Source organism: Danio rerio, chromosome 16, assembly GCF_049306965.1.
Source record: "Danio rerio strain Tuebingen ecotype United States chromosome 16, GRCz12tu, whole genome shotgun sequence".
NCBI classification, from domain to species: Eukaryota; Metazoa; Chordata; class Actinopteri; order Cypriniformes; family Danionidae; genus Danio; species Danio rerio.
The window spans coordinates 30,726,025-30,746,905 of NC_133191.1; the positions used below are offsets into that span (position 1 = coordinate 30,726,025).

The 20,881-nt window shown below is 35.5% G+C and overlaps 3 protein-coding genes and 1 long non-coding RNA gene across 12 annotated transcripts in view; 3 read left to right on the forward strand and 1 right to left on the reverse strand.

The window, feature by feature from the left end:
* Window positions 1-20,881, reverse strand: part of LOC141378207 (uncharacterized) — a 394,144-nt gene that overhangs the window by 8,104 nt on the left and 365,159 nt on the right. The gene's annotated exons all lie outside the window — the stretch shown is intronic.
* Window positions 950-6,379, forward strand: si:ch211-197h24.9. 8 transcript variants are annotated; one of them, XM_073925140.1, is made up of 4 exons: window positions 976-1,053; window positions 4,123-4,182; window positions 4,396-4,497; window positions 4,575-6,379. In XM_073925140.1, the coding sequence occupies exons 3-4, from the start codon at window positions 4,494-4,496 to the stop codon at window positions 5,327-5,329; spliced, it is 759 nt and encodes a 252-aa protein (XP_073781241.1). In that variant the 5' UTR covers window positions 976-1,053; window positions 4,123-4,182; window positions 4,396-4,493; the 3' UTR covers window positions 5,330-6,379. The 8 variants fall into 8 exon arrangements, with proteins under 8 accessions (NP_001313414.1, XP_073781241.1, XP_073781239.1 ...); XM_073925138.1 differs by having other exon boundaries at window positions 976-1,027; XM_073925137.1 differs by having other exon boundaries at window positions 4,396-6,379.
* Window positions 7,092-12,209, forward strand: LOC103908936 (uncharacterized). Of its 2 annotated transcripts, XM_073926115.1 has the most exons (3): window positions 7,244-7,337; window positions 8,789-9,490; window positions 12,136-12,209. In XM_073926115.1, the coding sequence occupies exons 2-3, from the start codon at window positions 8,798-8,800 to the stop codon at window positions 12,151-12,153; spliced, it is 711 nt and encodes a 236-aa protein (XP_073782216.1). In that variant the 5' UTR covers window positions 7,244-7,337; window positions 8,789-8,797; the 3' UTR covers window positions 12,154-12,209. The 2 variants fall into 2 exon arrangements, with proteins under 2 accessions (XP_009290651.1, XP_073782216.1); XM_009292376.5 differs by lacking the exon at window positions 12,136-12,209 and having other exon boundaries at window positions 7,092-7,337; window positions 8,789-11,344.
* On the forward strand, window positions 12,250-19,413 carry glipr2l (GLI pathogenesis-related 2, like). Its single transcript, NM_001005978.1, is given in 5 exon segments — window positions 12,250-12,507; window positions 14,042-14,150; window positions 14,253-14,356; window positions 14,718-14,795; window positions 18,666-19,413. Coding segments are annotated over 5 exon segments (465 nt in total). The 5' UTR covers window positions 12,250-12,494; the 3' UTR covers window positions 18,827-19,413.

The window sequence follows — 20,881 nt, forward strand, 5'->3', positions numbered from 1 at the left end:
TTTAAAATACATAGGCTATATCATCTTTTATAACTGCCTCTTAGATTTTTTTTCTTACATTTATTAACAAATATGGGTCTATATTTTATATCAGAAATTAAAAATATTAACAGAAGTGTAGTATAATTTTCTGGAGCAATGTGAAAATAAAGTGAATGACAGAAAATCTAATAAAAAGTCCCTGTCAGATTTGTCAGTATTGTGACCTAGCAGTGTCTAAAACAAAACAAAAAAAAAAGGAGGTGGAAAATAAAATAAGTCTTATTACTTTCCAAAGTCAAAGATTTAAAATCCAGAAATTTGACAAAGATTAAATTCAACATTCAAAAATATCAAAGTCAGGTTTTATAACAATGACAACAATAATTTAACTATTTCATTATCCTTCTTATTTATTTGTGATTTACAGTGATGATGCTCCCACCAGTACTCGTCAAAAATATTATCATGCTTCAAAAGGTTTTATACTGCAAATTGACTGAATAGAAAAAATATGTATTTTCATCACTGTCGTTGGGAAGACTGTTATTCAGTCATTAGAACATATTATTCATGAAATGTGTGTTTTTTGTAAATGTATTTTAAGCATGTCTAGGACAGGAATGGTCCTAATGATCTAGTTGCATTTGTGTCTATTCTACAAAAGGGAAGGTAGCAGTATAGGCTCACAATTTTTGCTGAGAGGAAAATATATTATAATCCATTGTAAGAGTGAATTTTGGTGTCGACTGTCCGTGTATTAGCCTATATTTCTTGTTTTCTTTTTGAAATATGATAAATTTTTAATAATTATTTCTGAATGCAAGACAACATTTTAACTTGTATCGAAAATGCTTCTTGATTAAAGTGTTAATAGATATTTGGACCAGAACCAAAAAGCAAATACTCTAAATAAAAAAAGCATGTAGTGCGTGCGCGTGCGTATCTCTCAGGAGGAGGGAACGCAGTAAAAAGGCACACTTTCTTTCAGCCTTTCTTTCGAGGAGGAAGTCGCTCTGCAAAGAAGAAGACATCTCTCCGTTTGCAAGTAGCTGAAATCCTTGCTTTAAAATAGTGTGTTTACTTAAATTTTATGTTCATCGCATGTTTTTTTAATTTCTTATCGGTTATTTTCAATACTAAGCATGCATTACCGTCGAAAAAAGTCATGTCCGCTAATGTTTTAGCAAGGCATTTAGAGTGTCGGGTTGAAAAAGTGTTATTGACCATGACAGAATTTCACAGTTCTGCAACTACACACTTATGTTGGTGTTAGCTATGTAACTTTTTCTATATATAGTTTACAGTCTACATACGTTTCCATCCAAAGATAATAAATGTATGCGCAAAACTGGAATAGGTTATCACATAGCATATTTGCGGATAGCTTAAATCACCGCGGTTGCATGCAATGAAATATCGGCACTTTCTGATAAACCGGCGCCAAATAGCAAAAAGAAAACGGGTTTGGCTGAGTCTATTCCATATTTAATAAATTACTTGTGTCTCAAAATACAATGCTTATGATGACACGAACGTGTGGTGGCATTTGAAGACAGGAGCGCAGACGCTCTTGAGAGGACAGTTCTCTAATTTTAAAAAGAATAATGAAATGGTTAAAGGTGCAGTAGGTGATTGTCTTCAAAAACAGTTTTTGTGGTGCTGGTTGCATGTCTATATTATGTTCATTAAATATTATTTCCTAATCTATGTTAACTGTATAGAATTAAATAAAGGTGCAGTACAACCAAAAAGATGTTGGTAACCAAATCGTTTTGGGGGCTATAACATTCTGTTATTATCTGTTAAAAGTTAATTTATATTAATTTCTACGTTGAGTTAAAAAAAAGGTTTGAATTTATATAACTAACGTGCAAAAGATATAGCCCTTTTCACAGTAATTTGCTGTAATCATGCTACCTGCCGTAATTTCACAATAAAATTATGAATACAACATATTACAGTGAATTTTTCAGTTAAATACTGTGAAGGGATACTAATGTAATTTACTGTGAAAAATTACAGTAACTTGTTGTGAAAACCTGGAAATTTTTTACAGTGTAGCTGAAAATGATTTAAATGCTGGTTGAAAATTATCGAAATGTATGCATTTTTATATTCTGGGTAAAGCATAAGAGTAAATGTTTATCCAATAAAAATTGTCTGGCTGACAAATCCCATAACTCTGATATGTAGCCCAAACTGTTTGTCAGCAAATGTAGATTTGTACATCTGCCCACCGTTCACGCAGATCTGTCCTTTGCATGTGCAAAAACAAATGCACAAACAAATGGTAAAAGCAAAAACAAATGCTCCGTCAAAACCTTTTAAATGCTGAATCAATATTGGAGTTACTTATGTATGCTGGAGCAAGGATGACACCATGGCTTAAGTATTTCTTTTAGACAGGTAATGTTATGTTTTAAAACTCTTAGTTTTGCAAAGCTGGGTTATATGCATGGAAGTGTTGTTCAGCCACTGTGTCTATTTTCAGTATCATAAGTTACCTTTTACAGCATTGATAATGTAGATTTTTACTTCCTTTAGTAACAAAACATAAGTAAACAGCGCTATTCCGCCTAGCCTGCTTTACTGAGCTTTTATATTCACATTGGTTCATTTTTGAACAATGACAGCCTGTGATGCTACTTTAAATATTCAGTTTGAAATAGCATTGAAGTATAATTCCTGCACGCGCAGGCCAAGCACTAAGCATTTGAAGGCCCTAAGCAGTTCCAGCCATGCAGCACAGCAGTTCTAAAACAAAAGCGTTTGTATAGTCTTATACATTTTTTAAATTAATTTATTTAGCTGTTTTTTAATATCACTGAAATTTCGAACAATAACAGCCTATATCATGAAATCTCCTTTTCCATGTTTTATCTCAATGAAATCTCTACTCAATAAATGATTTGTTTTCTTAAAATTAATTCACAATTAAAAGGAATTAATAAATCAAAAATAATAAATTGTTTTTAAAACTGAATCTTTAACTGACTTGACTGCTAGACTGCTCCATGCATGATAAGGGTGTAAGACAAAGTTGTGTAGAGGTTTTAATTAAGTTAAAACTGAATTTGGTAGACCCTTACCAATACAAAATGTAATAGAAAATGATGTTATGTGTATAATTCATATTTCTAGATGTTTATTAGGGATCCCCAAATTTCTTGGGGCCCTAAGCGGCTGCTTTCTTTGCTTATTTTTTCAATCCTCCCCTCGTTAGGACAAAGCATGTGAGAGAGTGAGACCAGCGATCCTTGCATGCATGAAATATTGCACATTATTACGTTTTGCTTGCTACACAACTGAAAACGTGCAACATATAATACAGTTTTTCCTTGGGAATTGTATAATTTTAAAGTACTATAACGTTTTCTAACTGCCGAACGACATGATCTAGTGGGTTGTCTACAGTCATCTTTAGCGTGCACGTTCATGATTTCAGGAGGCATGGGTAGGCCCACACGAAATACAGTTCTGCAGTTTTTTAGCTCATTATAAATTCTGTTTATTTACTTGAGTAAATGTGTAAATCGGAATTTATTCAGTTTTTATTCAGTAATTTATTACTTTTTATTTAATATATTAAAGTGTAAGTTATGATACTCTGCTGGATACTCCCAAAATAATTCCGCAGATATCTGCAGATTTTTACCAAAATTCTCCGCAGAAATAGCAAAAAACGTCCGCAGATTCCGTCTGGCCCTAGGCATGGCTTTGGACAGCAGGGGTGGGACTAGTGGGACCGGTTAGCATAACATCAACTACTGCACCTTTAAGGCATTCCAGAAGGACCACAACGTTTCGAATGTTTTACAATGTGGTCGGACGCAGGTTTGTCCATTATTGCGTCCTATCACACAATTTATTACACACTTTTTTAATGCACATAGGCCTATACTGTAAAAAAAAATATGATCAATTAGTCCTGACAGCATATGTTTTTAGGTCATTGTAACTTATTAAACAAAGTTAATCATGTTCTAACTTCATTTTATAAGTTAAACTAGCTGTTTTTGGCTACTTTAAGTTCAATGGACTCAAGGTTACTTTGATTCAGCTTAAAAATGTAAGGCAACAAGGATTTTTTAGTGTACTGGAATTTATGCTGTAAAAGTGTTTCCATTGTCGTTCTCACAGATTGTTTACGAGCATATCCGAAATGTATGCGTATCTTGGCGTTTCCATCAAGCATTTATGGTGGGTGAAAAACCGACACTGAAACTGACAAGTGATTGTGTTTATTTTAGTTTGTTTGACTAATGAACTCAACACAGTGTTCAGCAGACCTTAAACCCTACCAACCTATTCGGTTTTTGAAAGATTGTTTATTTATTTAGCCTACTTACTTATTTATGTTCAAAAGTCAAACTGTTGTTGGGTTACTACCCCTAATGTTTCTTTCTGTTTCAGAAAAGAAATGAAGCGCAGAAATAACCGCAATGTCACCGAGACTTACTTTGAGGGAGAGCATTTGAGTCTCGCAGACTTGAAAAAGGAGTCTGTAGAGAATGGGTACCTGTTTAAGCACAACATTCCTGCTTATCCCAAATCTGTGAAGTTTCATGTTGATAAAGTGTCTCATGTCACAGGAGAATGTGGTGTTCGGGGGATTTTTACAGATTCAGGGTTCAGACAGCCACCAGAGCTGGTGGATAATGATGAGAACTATTTTCTCTGGTGGGATCTATCCGTCACATCTGATGAAATATCCTCAGCTGAAGAGGATTTTCTCATGTCCTTATTCCCTCGTCGAAGTGCTGCACAGATTCGCAACCAGTCACCCTTCTTAAAGCAATTTACCAGCTCCAAGGCCTTCCAGAAGGATTCTTCCTATGGAAACTTCCGCTTCACCTTTTCACTGAAGGAGCTTCTCTGGCACTATGGAGATCAGTTCTGTGGTGGCCACAGTCCAGTTCTGCGAGTTTATGAGACTGCGCTCTACCGGCGAGAGATTGTCTATAAGATTGTGGTGCACCCTCGTGACAAAAATCATCTTTATGAGAGTTATCCTCGACTTCCTGATCAAGGTGATGGTGTGTGTGGTTACCACGATGGAGCCATGTGGTGGCGCTGTCAGGCCCCTTCTGAAACCTACAAGCTCAAGCTTGATGTGAACAGGTTTGACAAAAATGTTAGTGTGAGCTTTCATTACAAAGAAGAATACTACGTGTGGGACCATGTGTGTGTAGCTTTCCACATGGAGCCAAACTGGGTGTTGCACGTGAACCAGGACAGGCTGTTAAAGAAAGTGACTGTTTGTGAAGTGATTCCACCTTGTCTTCTGAGACCTCCGGAGACTCCACTGAGTTTAAACGAGGCCCGGCATGTATTAGCTAGTATTTAAGCTATACGGCTAGCCTAAGCTAAACGCAATGTAGTCCATGCAAATGCTTTATAAAACACAGCAGCATATAATCATGTAATTAATGTTAGTTTTGATTAAAATGCCTGAAGTTATAAGAAATTTTCACTGTTATTCACTGTTGTAAATATAAAACACGTAAACACTTACATGTCACAGTGGCATTTTTTAATAGGTTGCAATTTTTTAGATCTGCTGGAAATTTTTCCTCAAACATTTTCTTGTTCATATTTTTTACTCTTGTTTTTTTAGGATTTGAGAAATAATCTTTAAACTAAAACATTTATGCAGAAACCAAAATAATGACTTATGTAAGAAATGTGCCTTGATAGTGTCCAATTTCCACTCTAAACTGTGTGTTGATGTTCACATTTCGAAAAGGGTCATTATTATAAATAAGATAAGTCAACAGATTTGTTGACTGCACTATTTGTGACGATCACATATTGAGCAAATGGTTACTGAAAGAAATATCCATGTAGTCACTCTCCAAATATTCTGTTTTGTAACTGTTTTATCTTATTGTAAGTTGTCCCTGTACTAGGCGCCTTGACGTTGCGCCTTGACATTCTTGAGCACTGGATAAAATTGTTCTGCCTAACTGAGCTGAATATTTGCACGTATTCATAACCCATGTAACCCTGAGTATGATGTATAAAAGCTGGGAATACCCCAGTCTTCTTTAGAAGAGAGCAATAAACTGTTGGATTCACATCTCTCAGTTGTTGTTGCCTTCCTGGAGCTCCAGCTTACTGAGGAAACACACAGACGATCTGCAATTTATCCCAACAGTTACCGACTGTGGAATAGGGACTGGTGTGGGAGACTGACAACCATCTCAGACTATGGGGTGTCGAAATTTAATTAACACATAGGTCAAAGCTGTGACGATAGCCAAGAAGCAACTTCATTTACATTTAAAGGCAGTAAACTGTATGAAACGACTGAATGTTCAGGGTTCATGCTGACTGCGCTGAACGGGCACTGCCATGTACTTTGATACTGCTATACTGAATAAACATCTTCATTTGAGATCTTACGTCCTCATAATTTTTTTTTACACCTGTAAACCCTTCATATTCTGAATTTCATTTCTACCTGCACAAATTAAGTTGCTACATACATTTACAAATATATTTTATTTTTTTGCTCATGTTAAAATATCAGGGCCTTCCTGTGTAAACTGTGGATATTAAAGAACATTGCTTAAACCAGCTAATGATCAGCAAGAACCAGCTTAAACCAACAGCCATGGTTTAAAACTTAGCTACTCAACCACAATGCTGTTGTTTAACAGGGTAATGTACAATATCCAGGGAGTTATGAACTTCTGACCTAAATGGGTTCCAGTCAACTGTGGAACAAATTTACCTATTCATAATATAAATGTGAATTGTGCTATGCATGTATGAATTTTATTTTGTAAATGTATTATTATTAAGACTGATCAGGCTTCATATATTTTCCTCAACCCAACTCCCCTTGCACATGATGTGTAATTATTTCATAACAGTCTCTCCTAGTGCCCCTGCACCTCACAGTAATGTGCTTACTGTTTCATTTATTTAATTCTGACAATGCTGTACATCCCTTTATTCTAAAAGACCTTTAATAAAAAAAACAATAATAAAAACAATAATAATATAAACCTGGAACACACAAATTTTTTATTTTATTTAAAAAAAATAATTAAACTTATTAAAATCTTTTCATGTTACAAACAAACAAACAAACAAACAAATTGACAAACAAACAAACAAACAAGCAAACTGATTCCTGAAGTAAAATAGAGATCTTTTCCATGTTCTCCAAAATCCATGGCTAGAATGCAGCATTAAATTTGTGTTATCAGCACTAATTTTCAAGCTCAAAATCCAGTCAGTGTTTTACACGAATGTGCGAAATAGTATTGTTGACTCGGAAGTTGTTGACTTCAAATCAGAAGGCGGGAACATTAACTCCAGAAGAAGCCTGGTAGGCGAAAAATAAGGTAAATAATAAATTATACGATGACTCAGTGATATTTAAGGCTCAGGAACTAAATTCCTATAATTTTGTTTAGCCTCTATGAATAGCAGCATTTGGCGGTTTCGTATGCGGGCGGTTCAAACCGAAACAAACAAACTGGTTTGTAAAAAGCCCCAAAATCTCTCAAAAAGAAACACTTGGTCTTTTTGCTCCCTCTGAAAAGCATTTATAGTAATTATTAATTTAGGTTTCTGAAAATTGCCCACACGAAGAAAATACTACTATTTATATTAAATTGGCCTAACGTTACTGGTGTTTTTAAACTAACGTTAGTTAAACTAAGTTAACTGTTAAGTGTATGATACTGTATTTATTAAATCATCTTATAGCAACACGTTATTAATGAATGCTACAGCAAATTTAACTAGAGCAAAACTGTAAGAAATACTGTATTATACAGTATTTATACTTTAGGTATTACAGTTGTATAATTAACCATATAATGTTAAGTTAGTTGTAGAAAAGTGGGTCAATTGGAATTTCCACAACAGTTTAATTCAAGAACTTTACTAAAGTATAAAGTAACACTATGCATTAATTGCATAAACTTTATGCTGATGAATATGGTCCTTTTAAAATATATTTTTTAGTATTATTATTACCAAAAAATTATCATTGACAGTTAAAACATATATCAGTTGAATTGTTAAATGAAAGAGCTTACCAGTTTTACCAGAATTAGGGCAAGTACTAGCTTATTAAAGGCAAAATCAGGACAATACAACAATATAATTAAATATATTTTTCATTTACTTGTCATGTGAATGAAATATATTCTACAATTGATTGCAATACGAATAGGTCAAAAATAATAATAATATATAAAATAATATAGCCAGTGGTAAGTTGTAAATTTGATTTAGCATGTACTAGAATACAGATATGATGTTCTTTCAAATATCAAAACAGCAGCTGTATAGATATCTTAAGATAATGAGATGAATAGCTGAGCACTTAGTGCTACCACTGATTTAAAAAGACATGGAATACAAATCTCAAGAAATCTGTGTGATCAAGCTTTTTTGACTTTGCTACCACCCCGATCTAAAGAGGAAATGTAACTGTTTTACATATTGTCAGAAAAGTGGCAAATCTTACAAATTCATATGACTTAATTTGGATGAAAACATCCTGTTTTTAAAATAGGTAAACCTCCAAATTCCACCTCTAACCCTATTGCTAAAATGTGCAGATGAGATTAATGATAAATTAATACAAATTAGCCACTAAATCAAATAACTAAAAATCGTTGTGAGATAGTATTAGTGTGAGCCACAGTTTGAAAACCTGTTATGTTTATGTTTTATGCCTCATCCTATTTTTTATTGTACAGTTTCTAAACTGTATGATCATTTAAAATCCTAATTATTCCCTACATATTTTAATCCTTATATATATTTTCTTTGCTTTCAGAAAGAAAAGATGCACAAAGATGGCCGAACATCCCCTAGCGCACAATTTAAGAAACAGCATTTGAGTCTGTCAAACATTAAAAAAACAGAAACTATAAAGAATGATTACTTGCTAAAGCCCTACATTCCTGATTACCCTGAATTAGTGGAGTTTCAAGTAAAGAAAGTGTCTCATGTCACAGGAGAACATGGTGTTCTGGGAATTTTTGCTAACTCAGGTTTCAAACAGCCATCGAACTTGGAAAACAATAAACATTATTTCCTTTGGTGGAATTTATCTGTCACATCTCATGACATATTCTCAGCTGAAGATCGTTTTCTCACATCTTTATTCCCTGGTCGAAGTGCTGCTCAGATCTGCAATGGTTCACCCATTCTTCAGCACTTTACTAACTCTGAGGCCTTCCTGGAAGAATCTTCCTATGGGAACTTCCGCTTCACCTTTTCGCTTAAGGAGCTTCTCTGGCACTATGGAAATCAGTTCTGTGGTCCCGACAGACCAGTTCTGCACATTTATGACACTGCGCTCTACAAAAAAGAGATTCAGTATACTGTTGTGGTGCATCCTCCTAATGTACATCTTTATGATGATTATCCTCGACTTCCAAATGATGGTGTTGGTGATAGTGTTTGTTGGTACAATAATGGAGCCATGTGGTGGCGCTGTCAATCCCCGTCAGACGACTACAACAGTGTGCTTGAGGTGAACAGATTTGATGGAATTGTTAGTGTAAGCCCTCTTGACAGTGTGTACTATGTGTGGGATCATGTCTCTGTAGCTTTCCACATGGAGCCGGGGTGGGTGTTGCATGTAGACCGGGACAGGCTGTTTAAAAGAGTGACAGCTTGTGAAGTGTCTCACCATCATCTTTTGAGATTTCCAGATGTTCCTCTGAGTTTATGTAAAGCTAAGAGTATTTTAGCTGATCTTAAGACTCGATACGGTTAGGGTTTGGAGGCTGCTGGCTGGAACTAAACATAATATCAGATATATTACACTCTTATAATTATGCCAGTCATGGTTTTACACCACTAAGCTTCATTAGACAGCAGTTAAAACAACATATTTCATTAAATGGTTTTAAGTTGTTAAGCCACCTATAAAGCGTTAAGCCTATTTTCATTTTATTCTAAGACTGGGGATTTAACTAAATTGATGGAGCATTATCTGATTTTTCTGTTGTTGACATCATTACTATAATGGAACCTGACAAATGGTAACATAAAAAAAATTACAAAAAGGTATTGTGTAAAATAATTAGGTATTACCTAAAGGACAAGAGAGCAGCCTTCGTGAGCATGTTTGCAAACATATTGATTTAATATAAATGCTAGATAAGAAGGAAATTAATATTAACTGGCTTACATGTAAGGATAACTTTGCAAGCAAGATTTTTAATATAGAAAGTCACTGGTTCGAGTCCCGGCTGGGTCAATTGACATTTCTGAGTGGAGTTCCCCTCATGTTGGAGTGGGTTTCTTCCCAGTGCTTCCGTTTTCCCCAGTCCAAAGTCATGCGCTATAAGTGAATTAAATAAACTAAATTGTTTGTAGCGGATGTGTGTGACCGTGAGAGTGTATGGATGTTTCCCAGTACTGGGTTGCAGTTGGAAGGGCAAACATGCTGGATAAGTTGCAGGTTCATTATGTTGGTTTATTCTGCTGTGGCGACTGTTTGATAGTTTGCAGATTGGAATGCACATTTGCACAGATTTTCATAATTAATTTAAGCATTATGCATCTTTTAACATTCATGATGCAGTAGCCTAATTGATGTAATTGACTTCTTTGTAGGATGACGATCTTTACCATGGGCTAATTTTGAGTAAAAAAAAAACACTTTTATTTTTGTCCACTAGAGGTCTGTGTTGGACTTCTAGTTTTATTTCTATGTCCTTTCAGTTATTTGTCTTTTTAATGTAAACATTTCTTGTGTCATTGCTATTACTTTAATTATGAAATGTTAAATGTTTTATCTTTAATTATCTCACATGCTTTATTATGTTCTAGGAAATTTGTCTTATTTTACATATTCATGGTTTTAGGCATGGGACATTAACCATCTTCATGGTATGCCATGAAATTTGATTTGGAAAATCAAGTTTTTAAAACCGCCAAATTTGCTGCTATACCATTTCTAAGGTATTTGTTCAATTTTCTTTTTAATTATCTTTTTAAGGACAACAGTATCTTCAGCAGAAAAGATCTCCAAAGGTGCTGCTTTAAATTGTAAAGAAATCTGTGTTTTTGAAACTAATGAAGACAGAAGTCAATGATTCATTTACATTATTCAAAAAAAGTTGTTGTTTTTTACCCAGACATTTAAAAAGAATATGTTTTAGAGCAGTAATCACAATACAGTACAACCATGATATTTTTATCCAAGGTTATCATACCATCAGATTCTTAACAGCCCATGCCTACATGGTTTATTTAACTAAAAATCTCTGTAGCTTAAACTGTTTTCAATCTGATCTTATTGTTCCGTTTTAAATCATTGATGTGTGATGTTACATATTGTCAAGTTTCTAATACCAATAAATATAACTAAAACACAGTAACTGCCTCTGTAGTCTTTACTTAGTAAGTGTGCTTGATGCACATGCATTAATTTTACCTTTTATTTAGTGATAATGAACGACCTGCAATAAAGGTCAGAGTGCACTGTAAACAATTCACCTATACCATGTTTTTGAATATTTGTGGGGGAAACTGGAGCAACCAGAAGGAAACCCACGTGAACACAGCGAGAACAAGCAAACACCACACAGAAATGCCAACTGACCCAGCCAAGACTTAAACCAGTGACCTTCTTGTTGTGAGGCGACAGTGCTACCCACTGCACCACTTCACCACCCATATTAGAAAACAGAAATTTATAATATTGTCCTCTGTTTTTACTCATTTGATTTAGCTTAGTCCCTTATTTATCAGGGGTCGCCAAAGCAGAATGAACCATCAACTATTCCGGCATATATTTTATGCAGCGGATGCCCTTCCAGACATACACTACAGCCAATTTAGTTTATTCATTTCATTTATGTCTTTGGACTGTGGGGGAAACCGGAGCACCCAGAGAAAAACATGCAAACTCCACACTGAAATGGCAACTAGCCCAGCCGGAACTCAAACCAGCAACCTTTATGTTGCAAGGTAACAGTGCAAACCACTGAGCCGCCCACCCATTACATAATTTTTATTTACATATTTAATATTTAAATCTATTTCCTAATCTATCATAAGCCATTTAATTGAATGCTTTGCTATATATTTATTTTTTAATCTGTACTACAGATGCATGTTCTTGAGTTGTGTTGGTTTCACAGAAGTGTATGTTCTTTGTTTCAGCTCAATACTTCCAGCTGATAGCAGTAATGGCAACACCATATAAGGCAATTGGCTCATACAGATGATGTCATCACCTCCACCACGGTCCTAAGTGGAGAATCTCCTTTGCCCTGTGAGAGAAAGAAAGTGTAGGAGGTGTGGTGGAGAGCAAAGAGAAGGAACACGTTCCAGAACTCCAGCCAGAGTCTGCTAAGTGTGTCTATAAGATGTGTCAGTGCTATTTCAGTGCGTGAAACAAGATGCTACTCTGTTAAATTGGGAAAGCCACAAAAGAGAAAGGAAAAGAAAACGGTGTGGAGTGTTGTAGCAGCTGCCAGCAACTGTGACTGTGAGGGAACTTTACTCTCTACAAGCTTATCATGGGAAAGTCAGGTAAGAGCACAATAAACTAGTGTTTTGCTTTAGCATCTGATATTATCAAATATATCTTTTCTGCAGTCTCTGTCACTGCCATCCTCTGCTGTTGAATGATGGTTTGTCAGCACAGGTTGAGCATATGCCAGCTTCAACATGCTGTGTGTGCTGAGGATTGTTTGCTACTCAATCCTTGCTTTGTTTGAGTGATAGCATCATGTAGTTGGATTTATGCCTCTGCAGTAGTGGCAAGCACAACTTCTTGGCAGCATTTGTCAAGTCCAAAAGGTTTAAATGGAACTAATGGTTTCTGCAGTCATTATGTGTGAATATTCAGTCAATATGCATAATCTAATCTAACAGAGTCTAACAGAATATAATGTCATTTTACACACAAATATTTAGGTCAAAGCAAATTTAATGCAAGTTAATTCTGCTTTCAAATAACTTTTTGGAAAACAAAATCTCAAAATACGGGTATAATGAAGTTCCATAGTCATTTAATGTAACAGATAATAATAATAAAAAAAGTAAATGTACTCATTCAGACCTGCGCTTAAAAAGTGATCACACTCCATTTTATCATGATTTAAAGTAGTGGAATAAAAACCTCTTTCTGAAAAAAATCGTTAAATCTTGTGGCTTGAAGGATGGTGCCAAAGTATTAAGATTTAGAATGACAAATTACTACACTAAAACTCAACAGTCACATTTATCAAATGAGATGATTGTAGTTAACTCAAAATGTACTGGAAATTAATTCTACTTATTGTTGTGTGAAGCTGTTGATATTGTTTATGGAGTTGTTTAATGATCATCGGCTAAGATTTTTAAAAGATTGCATGGGCTTTGTTTCTTTTAATGATGTGACAGGTCACTGTAGTTTTGTGCTTCTCTTTAGTAATTCTGCTTGTTAACAAGACTTCTGTAATGACTTCAATATCTCATTACTTAAATGGAATACGTTCGCAGTACTCATTAGGATGAGTTTTTATTTACTTAAATGGTTTGTTGCAATCAGTTTTCTCAAATGATTTGAGTTGCCTTAACTTTTTGGGTTTTACAGTGTAGCATTTTGTGTTTTTATTGTGATTGTTTTTATTTTTAAACATGTAACATGTTTAATATTACCTTTTTAATATGTGATAAATTATTGTTCTAAATATTCCTACTAAGACCAATCATGGCAAAAATTTATTACAGATTTATGATTCTGCTTATAAATATTTGAATAAAAAATTAATATAAAAGTAAAATGAATGTGTTCATATATGTGTGTATACATTTTGAGAATATTTCTATCCATTTCTCAGTGAATATAGGCAATGTATTTTGGTGCATTTAAAAAAAACAGATTTATTAAGATTTGTTTATTAAAATAATATTTTAGTCACCAAACATATTTAGAAATCGAAAGATAATACAATTAAATTTAAGCAAAATATTGCAAAAAATAAAAATCACAAACTGCACAATTTCAACTGAATTTTTCTTTTTATTTTGCTTCTGCCATTTAATCACTTGCTTCATTTTTGTTCATTTGGCTTTGCAGCCTCCAGGCTTTTTAGTGAGGAGGCGCTGAAGACTCATAACGAGTACAGGAGGAAACATCAAGCCCCACCGTTAAAACTCAGCAGTAAACTATGCAGTGAAGCATCAAGGTGAATGTTTTCAGAAGATGACCTTGTGTTTGCTGTTTCTTCCATATTCAACTTGTTTAATTGTAATTACATCTTCAGACCATCTAAACGCATGCTTTGTAGATATGCCGAGAGCCTTGCCAGCACCAGGATTCTGAAGCATAGCGTTGAATCTAGTAGAGGAAACTGTGGAGAAAATTTAGCATGGGCATCCTATGATCAAACGGGTAAGATTCCTCTTCTTCTGTCACCCCACACATTTACATGTATTTAAAACAGAGTAGACTGAAATCCTCTTCTCGACATCTGGGACTTATTATGAAATGTCTACCTCCATGTTTGGTCAGAAGTTGATTACTAAGTGCGATGGAATGTCTGGCTAGACTGCAGTGATTTGTAAAGTGTCACTAAACATTGGGTTATTTAGAATTACATTTCATGTTATTTCTTGGAATCTTCAGTTTGATTTAATTTAAAATATTATCAACCAACAAAACAAATCTGGAGAAAATGTTTTCATATGATTTGAACTTGATAATAACATAATTTTTGGAGGGCCTTCACTGAATCTTTGTGTTTGTTCGACAGGTAAAGATGTGACTGATCGCTGGTATAATGAAGTGAATCAGTACAACTTCAACCAGCCAGGATTCTCTTCTGGAACTGGTAAGAGAACTCAGATTTTCAGCCAACATCAGTCATTTGTCTATACTACTGACATTACAAAAATACCATTGTAAAAATACAATTTGGACACAGAAATCTATGTTTACTTTTTAGCTAAACCATAGGTCTCAAACTCGATTCCTGGAGGGCCACAGCTCTGCAGTTTTGCTCCAACCCTAAACAAAATACAGCTGATCCAACTAATCAAATACTGTGTCCCAATTTGCATACTTATACTACCCTCTAAAAGTATGTACATTTTTTTAAAGAAAAGTATATAGTTTTTGAGTGTGTACCAAAAGTATGCAAGCTTTGGGACATACTACCTCGTTAACAGATTGTTATGTTGCTTACTTACGAGCCCTTTCAATCATCCTCACATGATTCACATTTCTGTCATATTTAATTGCCTACCTTATTGGCGAAGCATCATAGCAGCAGGATAATCTGCCATTCGCGAGTCTTTCATGCAGAGAAATCTCCTTAAGTTCATGTCCAAACATGTCTTTATACATTCGAGCTGTTGTTGTTAATAAAATGTAACACTGAAAACGTGATTTTAAATATTTTCAGGGGGCTAGATATTAATTAATAGTCAAACATGCATCTTTACCAAAGCCTCTCTGCTTGACTGTTGGTCTCGCGCGTACACCATGTTTGTAGTTTATTTACACTTTTTCTCCTGCATTTGTAGTTCTAATCAAATTCATGTCCAACATGCAATGTATTGTGGGCATTATCAGCGGTTAGAGTATGGACAGATCTACACTTGGAGTTTTTACCAAAAATAGTAAACCATCCGGGAACCTTTAGCCCCCTCCTCTTTTTTATTTTTTATTTTTTTTAAATGCTATGATTTGGGACATACTAATTCTATTTTCAAATACTATTTAGGATGGATAGTATGCGAATTGGGACGGAGCTAAAGTGTTCAAGACTACTAGAGACTTTTCAGTAGGTGTGGGTTGGAGGTAGGAGTTGAAGCTAAACTGTGCAGAGCTGTGGTCCTCTAGGAATTGAGACCACTGAGACCAACTTTACAGGATGACTTAAAATTCAGCAACTTGCCCAGTGTATTATGGTTTATTGAATTTTTCCTACCCTTTGGAAGATAACAGCTTTTTTCTCTCTTGTCACAATGTACAAATAATGTTTTTGTCCATATAGGCAGACTGTTTAAGATGCTTCTAGTAGGTGAATTAACACAAAATAGTCTGGTTTAGGGGACTACTCACACTATGCTATCCAAAACCGTGCCCAGTCCTGTTTCCCGGATCGTAGTGTAGTGTGAGTGCTCTAAATCTGGCTCAGGCACGGTTCACTAGGCCGGCCCTGGCCCGGTTGAAAGAGGTGTGCCAGAGTTCAGTGCACTTGGGCTTTGGCATGGTACTCTTATAGTGTGAGTGCAAAGTGTGCCAGAGCCTGAAACTGAAGACGAGACATGACTTTTACGGGACTGTTTCATATGCGTTTATTAATCATTCTTACTGTTCAATGAACACAAAACTGTTGTAGATCATTAAAGACGCAAACCCCTCACTGCACCACAGCTGCACCTTCAGCAAACCTCCTAATTCCTGCAGCACGAGGACTTTATGATTGTTTATGAGCGTCAAAAGTGGCTGATCTGTTCAGTGAAATATTTGACTGCGTGTCACTGCATATCAAATGACTAAAACAATATAACTAAAGAAACCTTCACTGTGCTTAGCGAAAGAGCTTATTGAACAGCGCATCATTGATGACGTAAGCATACCCAGGCCCGAATATAACTATATGGGCTCCCTTCTCAAATGTAATGTAAGTGCGGGCTGTCTGGGGAGACGGGAGGGGGGACGAGCATGCTTTGGCCCAGTTCAGGGCAACTATACATAGTGCGAGTACGCCCAAATAGAAAAGTACTCTGCTCTGCTTAATGACAAGAAATGTAATGTACAAAGAGCTCCATGTAGTTGTGGTTTACCAATTGAAATTGATCGTAAAACTACAGTGCTTATTGCTTTTATAAAATGGTTACAAGACATTTTAAAGGCAAAATTTTGCCATCTTTCCACTAGAATAAATAGTCCCTGACAGTGACCGCAGCCAAATGTTTCTAGCTGTAATGACGCATCTGATTGAACTCTCACAAAATAGATACTGTTTGCATACACTGTTATTTATTTATTTTTTTTTATTATAAAGCAGATCTGGTTTTAGTACTTGGTCCTGCCTGGTCAAGCCACTTTTGAAGCACTAATTAAGATACAAACATTCAAAACTCTTTAACTGTTCTTAAAAAAAAAAAAAAAAAAAAAAAAAAAAATATATATATATATATATATATAAATATATATATATATATAAATATATATATATATATATATATATATATATATATATATATATATATATATATATATATATATATATATATATATATATATATATATATATATATTGTTTACTTTTTAGCTAAAGTCGACAGGATGACTTAGAATGCAACAACTTGCCAGGTGCATTAAGGGTATTAAAGTTTTCCTAACAGCTTTTCTCCCTCCAGTGACATAGTAAAGTGTATTTTTTAGTCTATATAGACAGACTGTTTAAGATGCTTCTAATAGATAAACTTATGTCATGCCACAAAATAGTCTGGTTTGCAATAGAAGAGTACTTTGCCCAGCTTAATGACAAAAAAAGATCTACATGTAATGTACAAAGAGCTTCATGTAGTTGTAATTTACCAATCAAAATTGACTGTAAACCACAGTGCTTATTGCCTTTATAAAATTGTTACATTAAGACATGCTTTACAGGCAAAATTTATGCCATCCTTCCACTAGAGTGACTGTAAACTGCAGCTGAATGTTGCTAGCCATAATGACACATCTGATTGAACTCTCACAAAACAGATACTCTTCTCATACACGTATTTAATTTGAATTATAAAACAGATCTGGTTCTAGTAGATGGTCCTGATTGGTCGAGCCACGTTTGAAGCACTAATTAAGTTACAAACATACAAAACTCAAGCTGTTTTTAATTAAATAAAAATAAAAAGAAGCACTAGCACAAGCATGACATCATATCCTGTTGCCCATATTTTTGTGGCATTTGTTTTTGTCAGGATGTTAATTTTCATTTACGGCATTGAACAGCTTTTGTTTTATAGCAGCCTAATACTATACAGACACATACATGAGATCATTTAGAATAAGTTAATGCAATACTATCTTGTAGAATATCTTTTCCCTTTGTACATTCCCAGATGTGACTCATCCTATTGGAATGAGGTTTTCCAAAGCCCTCCCAGGCACAGGAAATTCCCCATAAAACTGATCTGAAAAGTCACTTATGATGCAATGTCTCACTCGCAGCTGTTCACTGACCTCACAGCATTTATTCACCTCACCTGTCATCAGCTTCAGCCTGCAGGCTATGAGTAATGCAGCTAGTCACCTCAAGAGGGCAGAACACGTCTGAAAGATTCCCCAATATTACAGCACTTCAAGCTGGAAGTGACTATATAGATTGTGGATTGTGGATTGCATACATGCGTTTTTTAAATATGTAAAACGGATGATCATGTATAACTCATTTAGTCAATTACAGTGTTGCAAACACCAAAGCTGTCTTGGGGAAAACACAAAGAAATCAAGTCACTGGTAATTAGTTTTAGATAAACATTTGCCAAATGGATAATTTGCACAAGAGTCTGTCATTCCACTCAAGTGTTTCTACAGGGTATAAATATTTAACCGAGCACTAACACAACCGCCACATGGTTTATGTGAGTCAAACATGCATAAACACTTTGTGACAACCACGCAGACGGTATAATCCTTGCTGCAGTGCAGGCCAATTAAAGTAAGAATCTTCTTTTAATTCTAGGTCACTTCACTGCGGTGGTGTGGAAAGGCTCCAAGAAACTTGGTGTGGGCAAAGCTGTGGCCTCAGATGGTTCCACCTTCGTGGTGGCACGTTATTTCCCAGCTGGCAACATTACCAATCAGGGCCACTTCCAGGCTAACGTCCTGCCCCCTAAAAGCTGATCCAAATGTAGATGGACACAATGAGAGCAAAGGTAGGCAGGGGAATAGAAAGGGGAACAGTTGAATTTGGAGATTTTACCAGGAGGATCAAACACATCGACCGCAGGCTTTGGTTGACTTGGATACAAAGGTGTTACTTGAATAAAAAAGCTTAACTTGACATTTTTAGGTTTTATTAACTAGAATACCAGGATACCTAAACCTAGAATGTTGAAGGTATTTCTTGTTTGGTTTGTAACATTTTCCTAATACTCTACATTCATAATAGTAAGATCATTGTGTTCCTGTGCCAGGTACTGTACTTTATGTGGATGTCAGAGTAACAGTATTTAAAAAAAAGTATATTTTTATGAGTTAAGTGAACGTAGATCTAATCCCATACCTCTATTGCACTAAAAATCTTACATCAAATATAGAGCCATTTCTGGGAGGCATTTTACATGGTGAATGTGACGAGTGTGACCTCCACAAAAAGGACTTTGGTAATGTTTATTCCTTTATGTCACAGACTGGTCATTACATGTTATTAATTTGATTATCCTTATGTCTTTGTATATTGATATTAATTAAAACTGAAGATGTTCAAATGGTCTATGTGATGTCATGTTGCACAGTTTCACACACCATCTTAACCCTTGTGTACTGTTTGAATTTACTACCCTTTCATTATGTTGGTGACTGTTTTTGCCCCATTGACTTCCATTATAATGTTGTTTTTTGATAGCAAAAACCATGACACCATATAATCAGGCATTTTTCATTGTTAGTGGTTTTCCCTGTTGGTAAGATGTGTCATTTTTGCTGTTGATCATCAGTTGGCACCATTAACCCTTTAGATAGGGCTGTGCAAAACGTTTCTGGCTTTTATTCATTTTCTTAGTATTATTTAATCTGGGGTCGTCACAGAGGAATGAACCGCCAACTTATCCAGCACATTTCACGCAGCGAATGCCCTCCAGCTACAAGCCATCATTAGGAAACATCCATACACACTCATTCACACAAACACACTATGGACAATTTAGCCTACCCAATTCCCCTGTACCACATTTTTTTTGGAAATGTGGGGGAAACCGGAACACCCGGAGGAAACTCACGCGAACACGGGGAAAACATGCAAACTGACCCAATCGAGGCTTGAACCAACAATCTTCCTCCTGTGAAGTGAATGTGCGACCCACTGCGCCACCCCGTTTCTGTCTTTTATATGGAGTAAATCAGCAGATTATAGTGTGCATGTGTACAAACACTTACTATGTGTGTGTTCTGACAGGTGAGCTGCTTATTTATTTATTTTTTTTGTTAAGTGTGCAAAGGTCTCTTACACACACACACACACATGCACACACTGTTGGGGAATTCATTGTGTCTTGATGAATTTCTGATGAATGTATTACTCTCATTTATATGCTTATTTGAGTGATTTCAGTATTTTTATTATTATCTATTGTATTATTACCCATACCTGGGGCATTATTATCAGGTATCTGTGCTTTGGTAAATGAAAAAGTCATTCTGTGTAAATGCAGTCAGAGATGAGAAGATAAATTAGAAGAGCCGCATTAATGTCACAATGAGGGTTGATTTATAGAAGCAAGGCTAAAAGGACACCTGCGTTCTGTTCTGTAACTCATGATAAAGCACACCTGTACGTGTGCCCACACTCACGTGTACTGACATCTAAAGAATTATGAGTACCTATGAACTTCAGCTGAACTTACAGTTGACAGCTCAGTGGACAGTGAACAAGATATATTGTTGAGCATTGTTTTTTTGGATGAGTCGTCGCTTTTGAAGCAGGGAGGAAAGACCTTTACTGGACATGGGTAAGACCCCTGAAAGACCCTGAGATTCTATTGGTGGCGGGCACCTGAGAGATTTAAGATCTTATTAGCGGAGAAGCTGATGGAGGTGTGTAATGTGTAAATTTGGGTGGAGTATTAAGACACAGAAATGTATTCAAACTGTGTGCAAGCCTATGTTCAGCAGACACTCGAACGACCTGTCTCTGTTGTTACTGATGCTGTAACAATAAACTGCTTTGCCAAAAGACTT

Bases quoted from the DNA above. Each gene is read 5' to 3' on its own strand.
- si:ch211-197h24.9 (NM_001326485.1), top strand. From the start codon at position 4,403: ATGAAGCGCAGAAATAACCGCAATGTCACCGAGACTTACTTTGAGGGA.
- LOC103908936 (XM_009292376.5), top strand. From the start codon at position 8,798: ATGCACAAAGATGGCCGAACATCCCCTAGCGCACAATTTAAGAAACAG.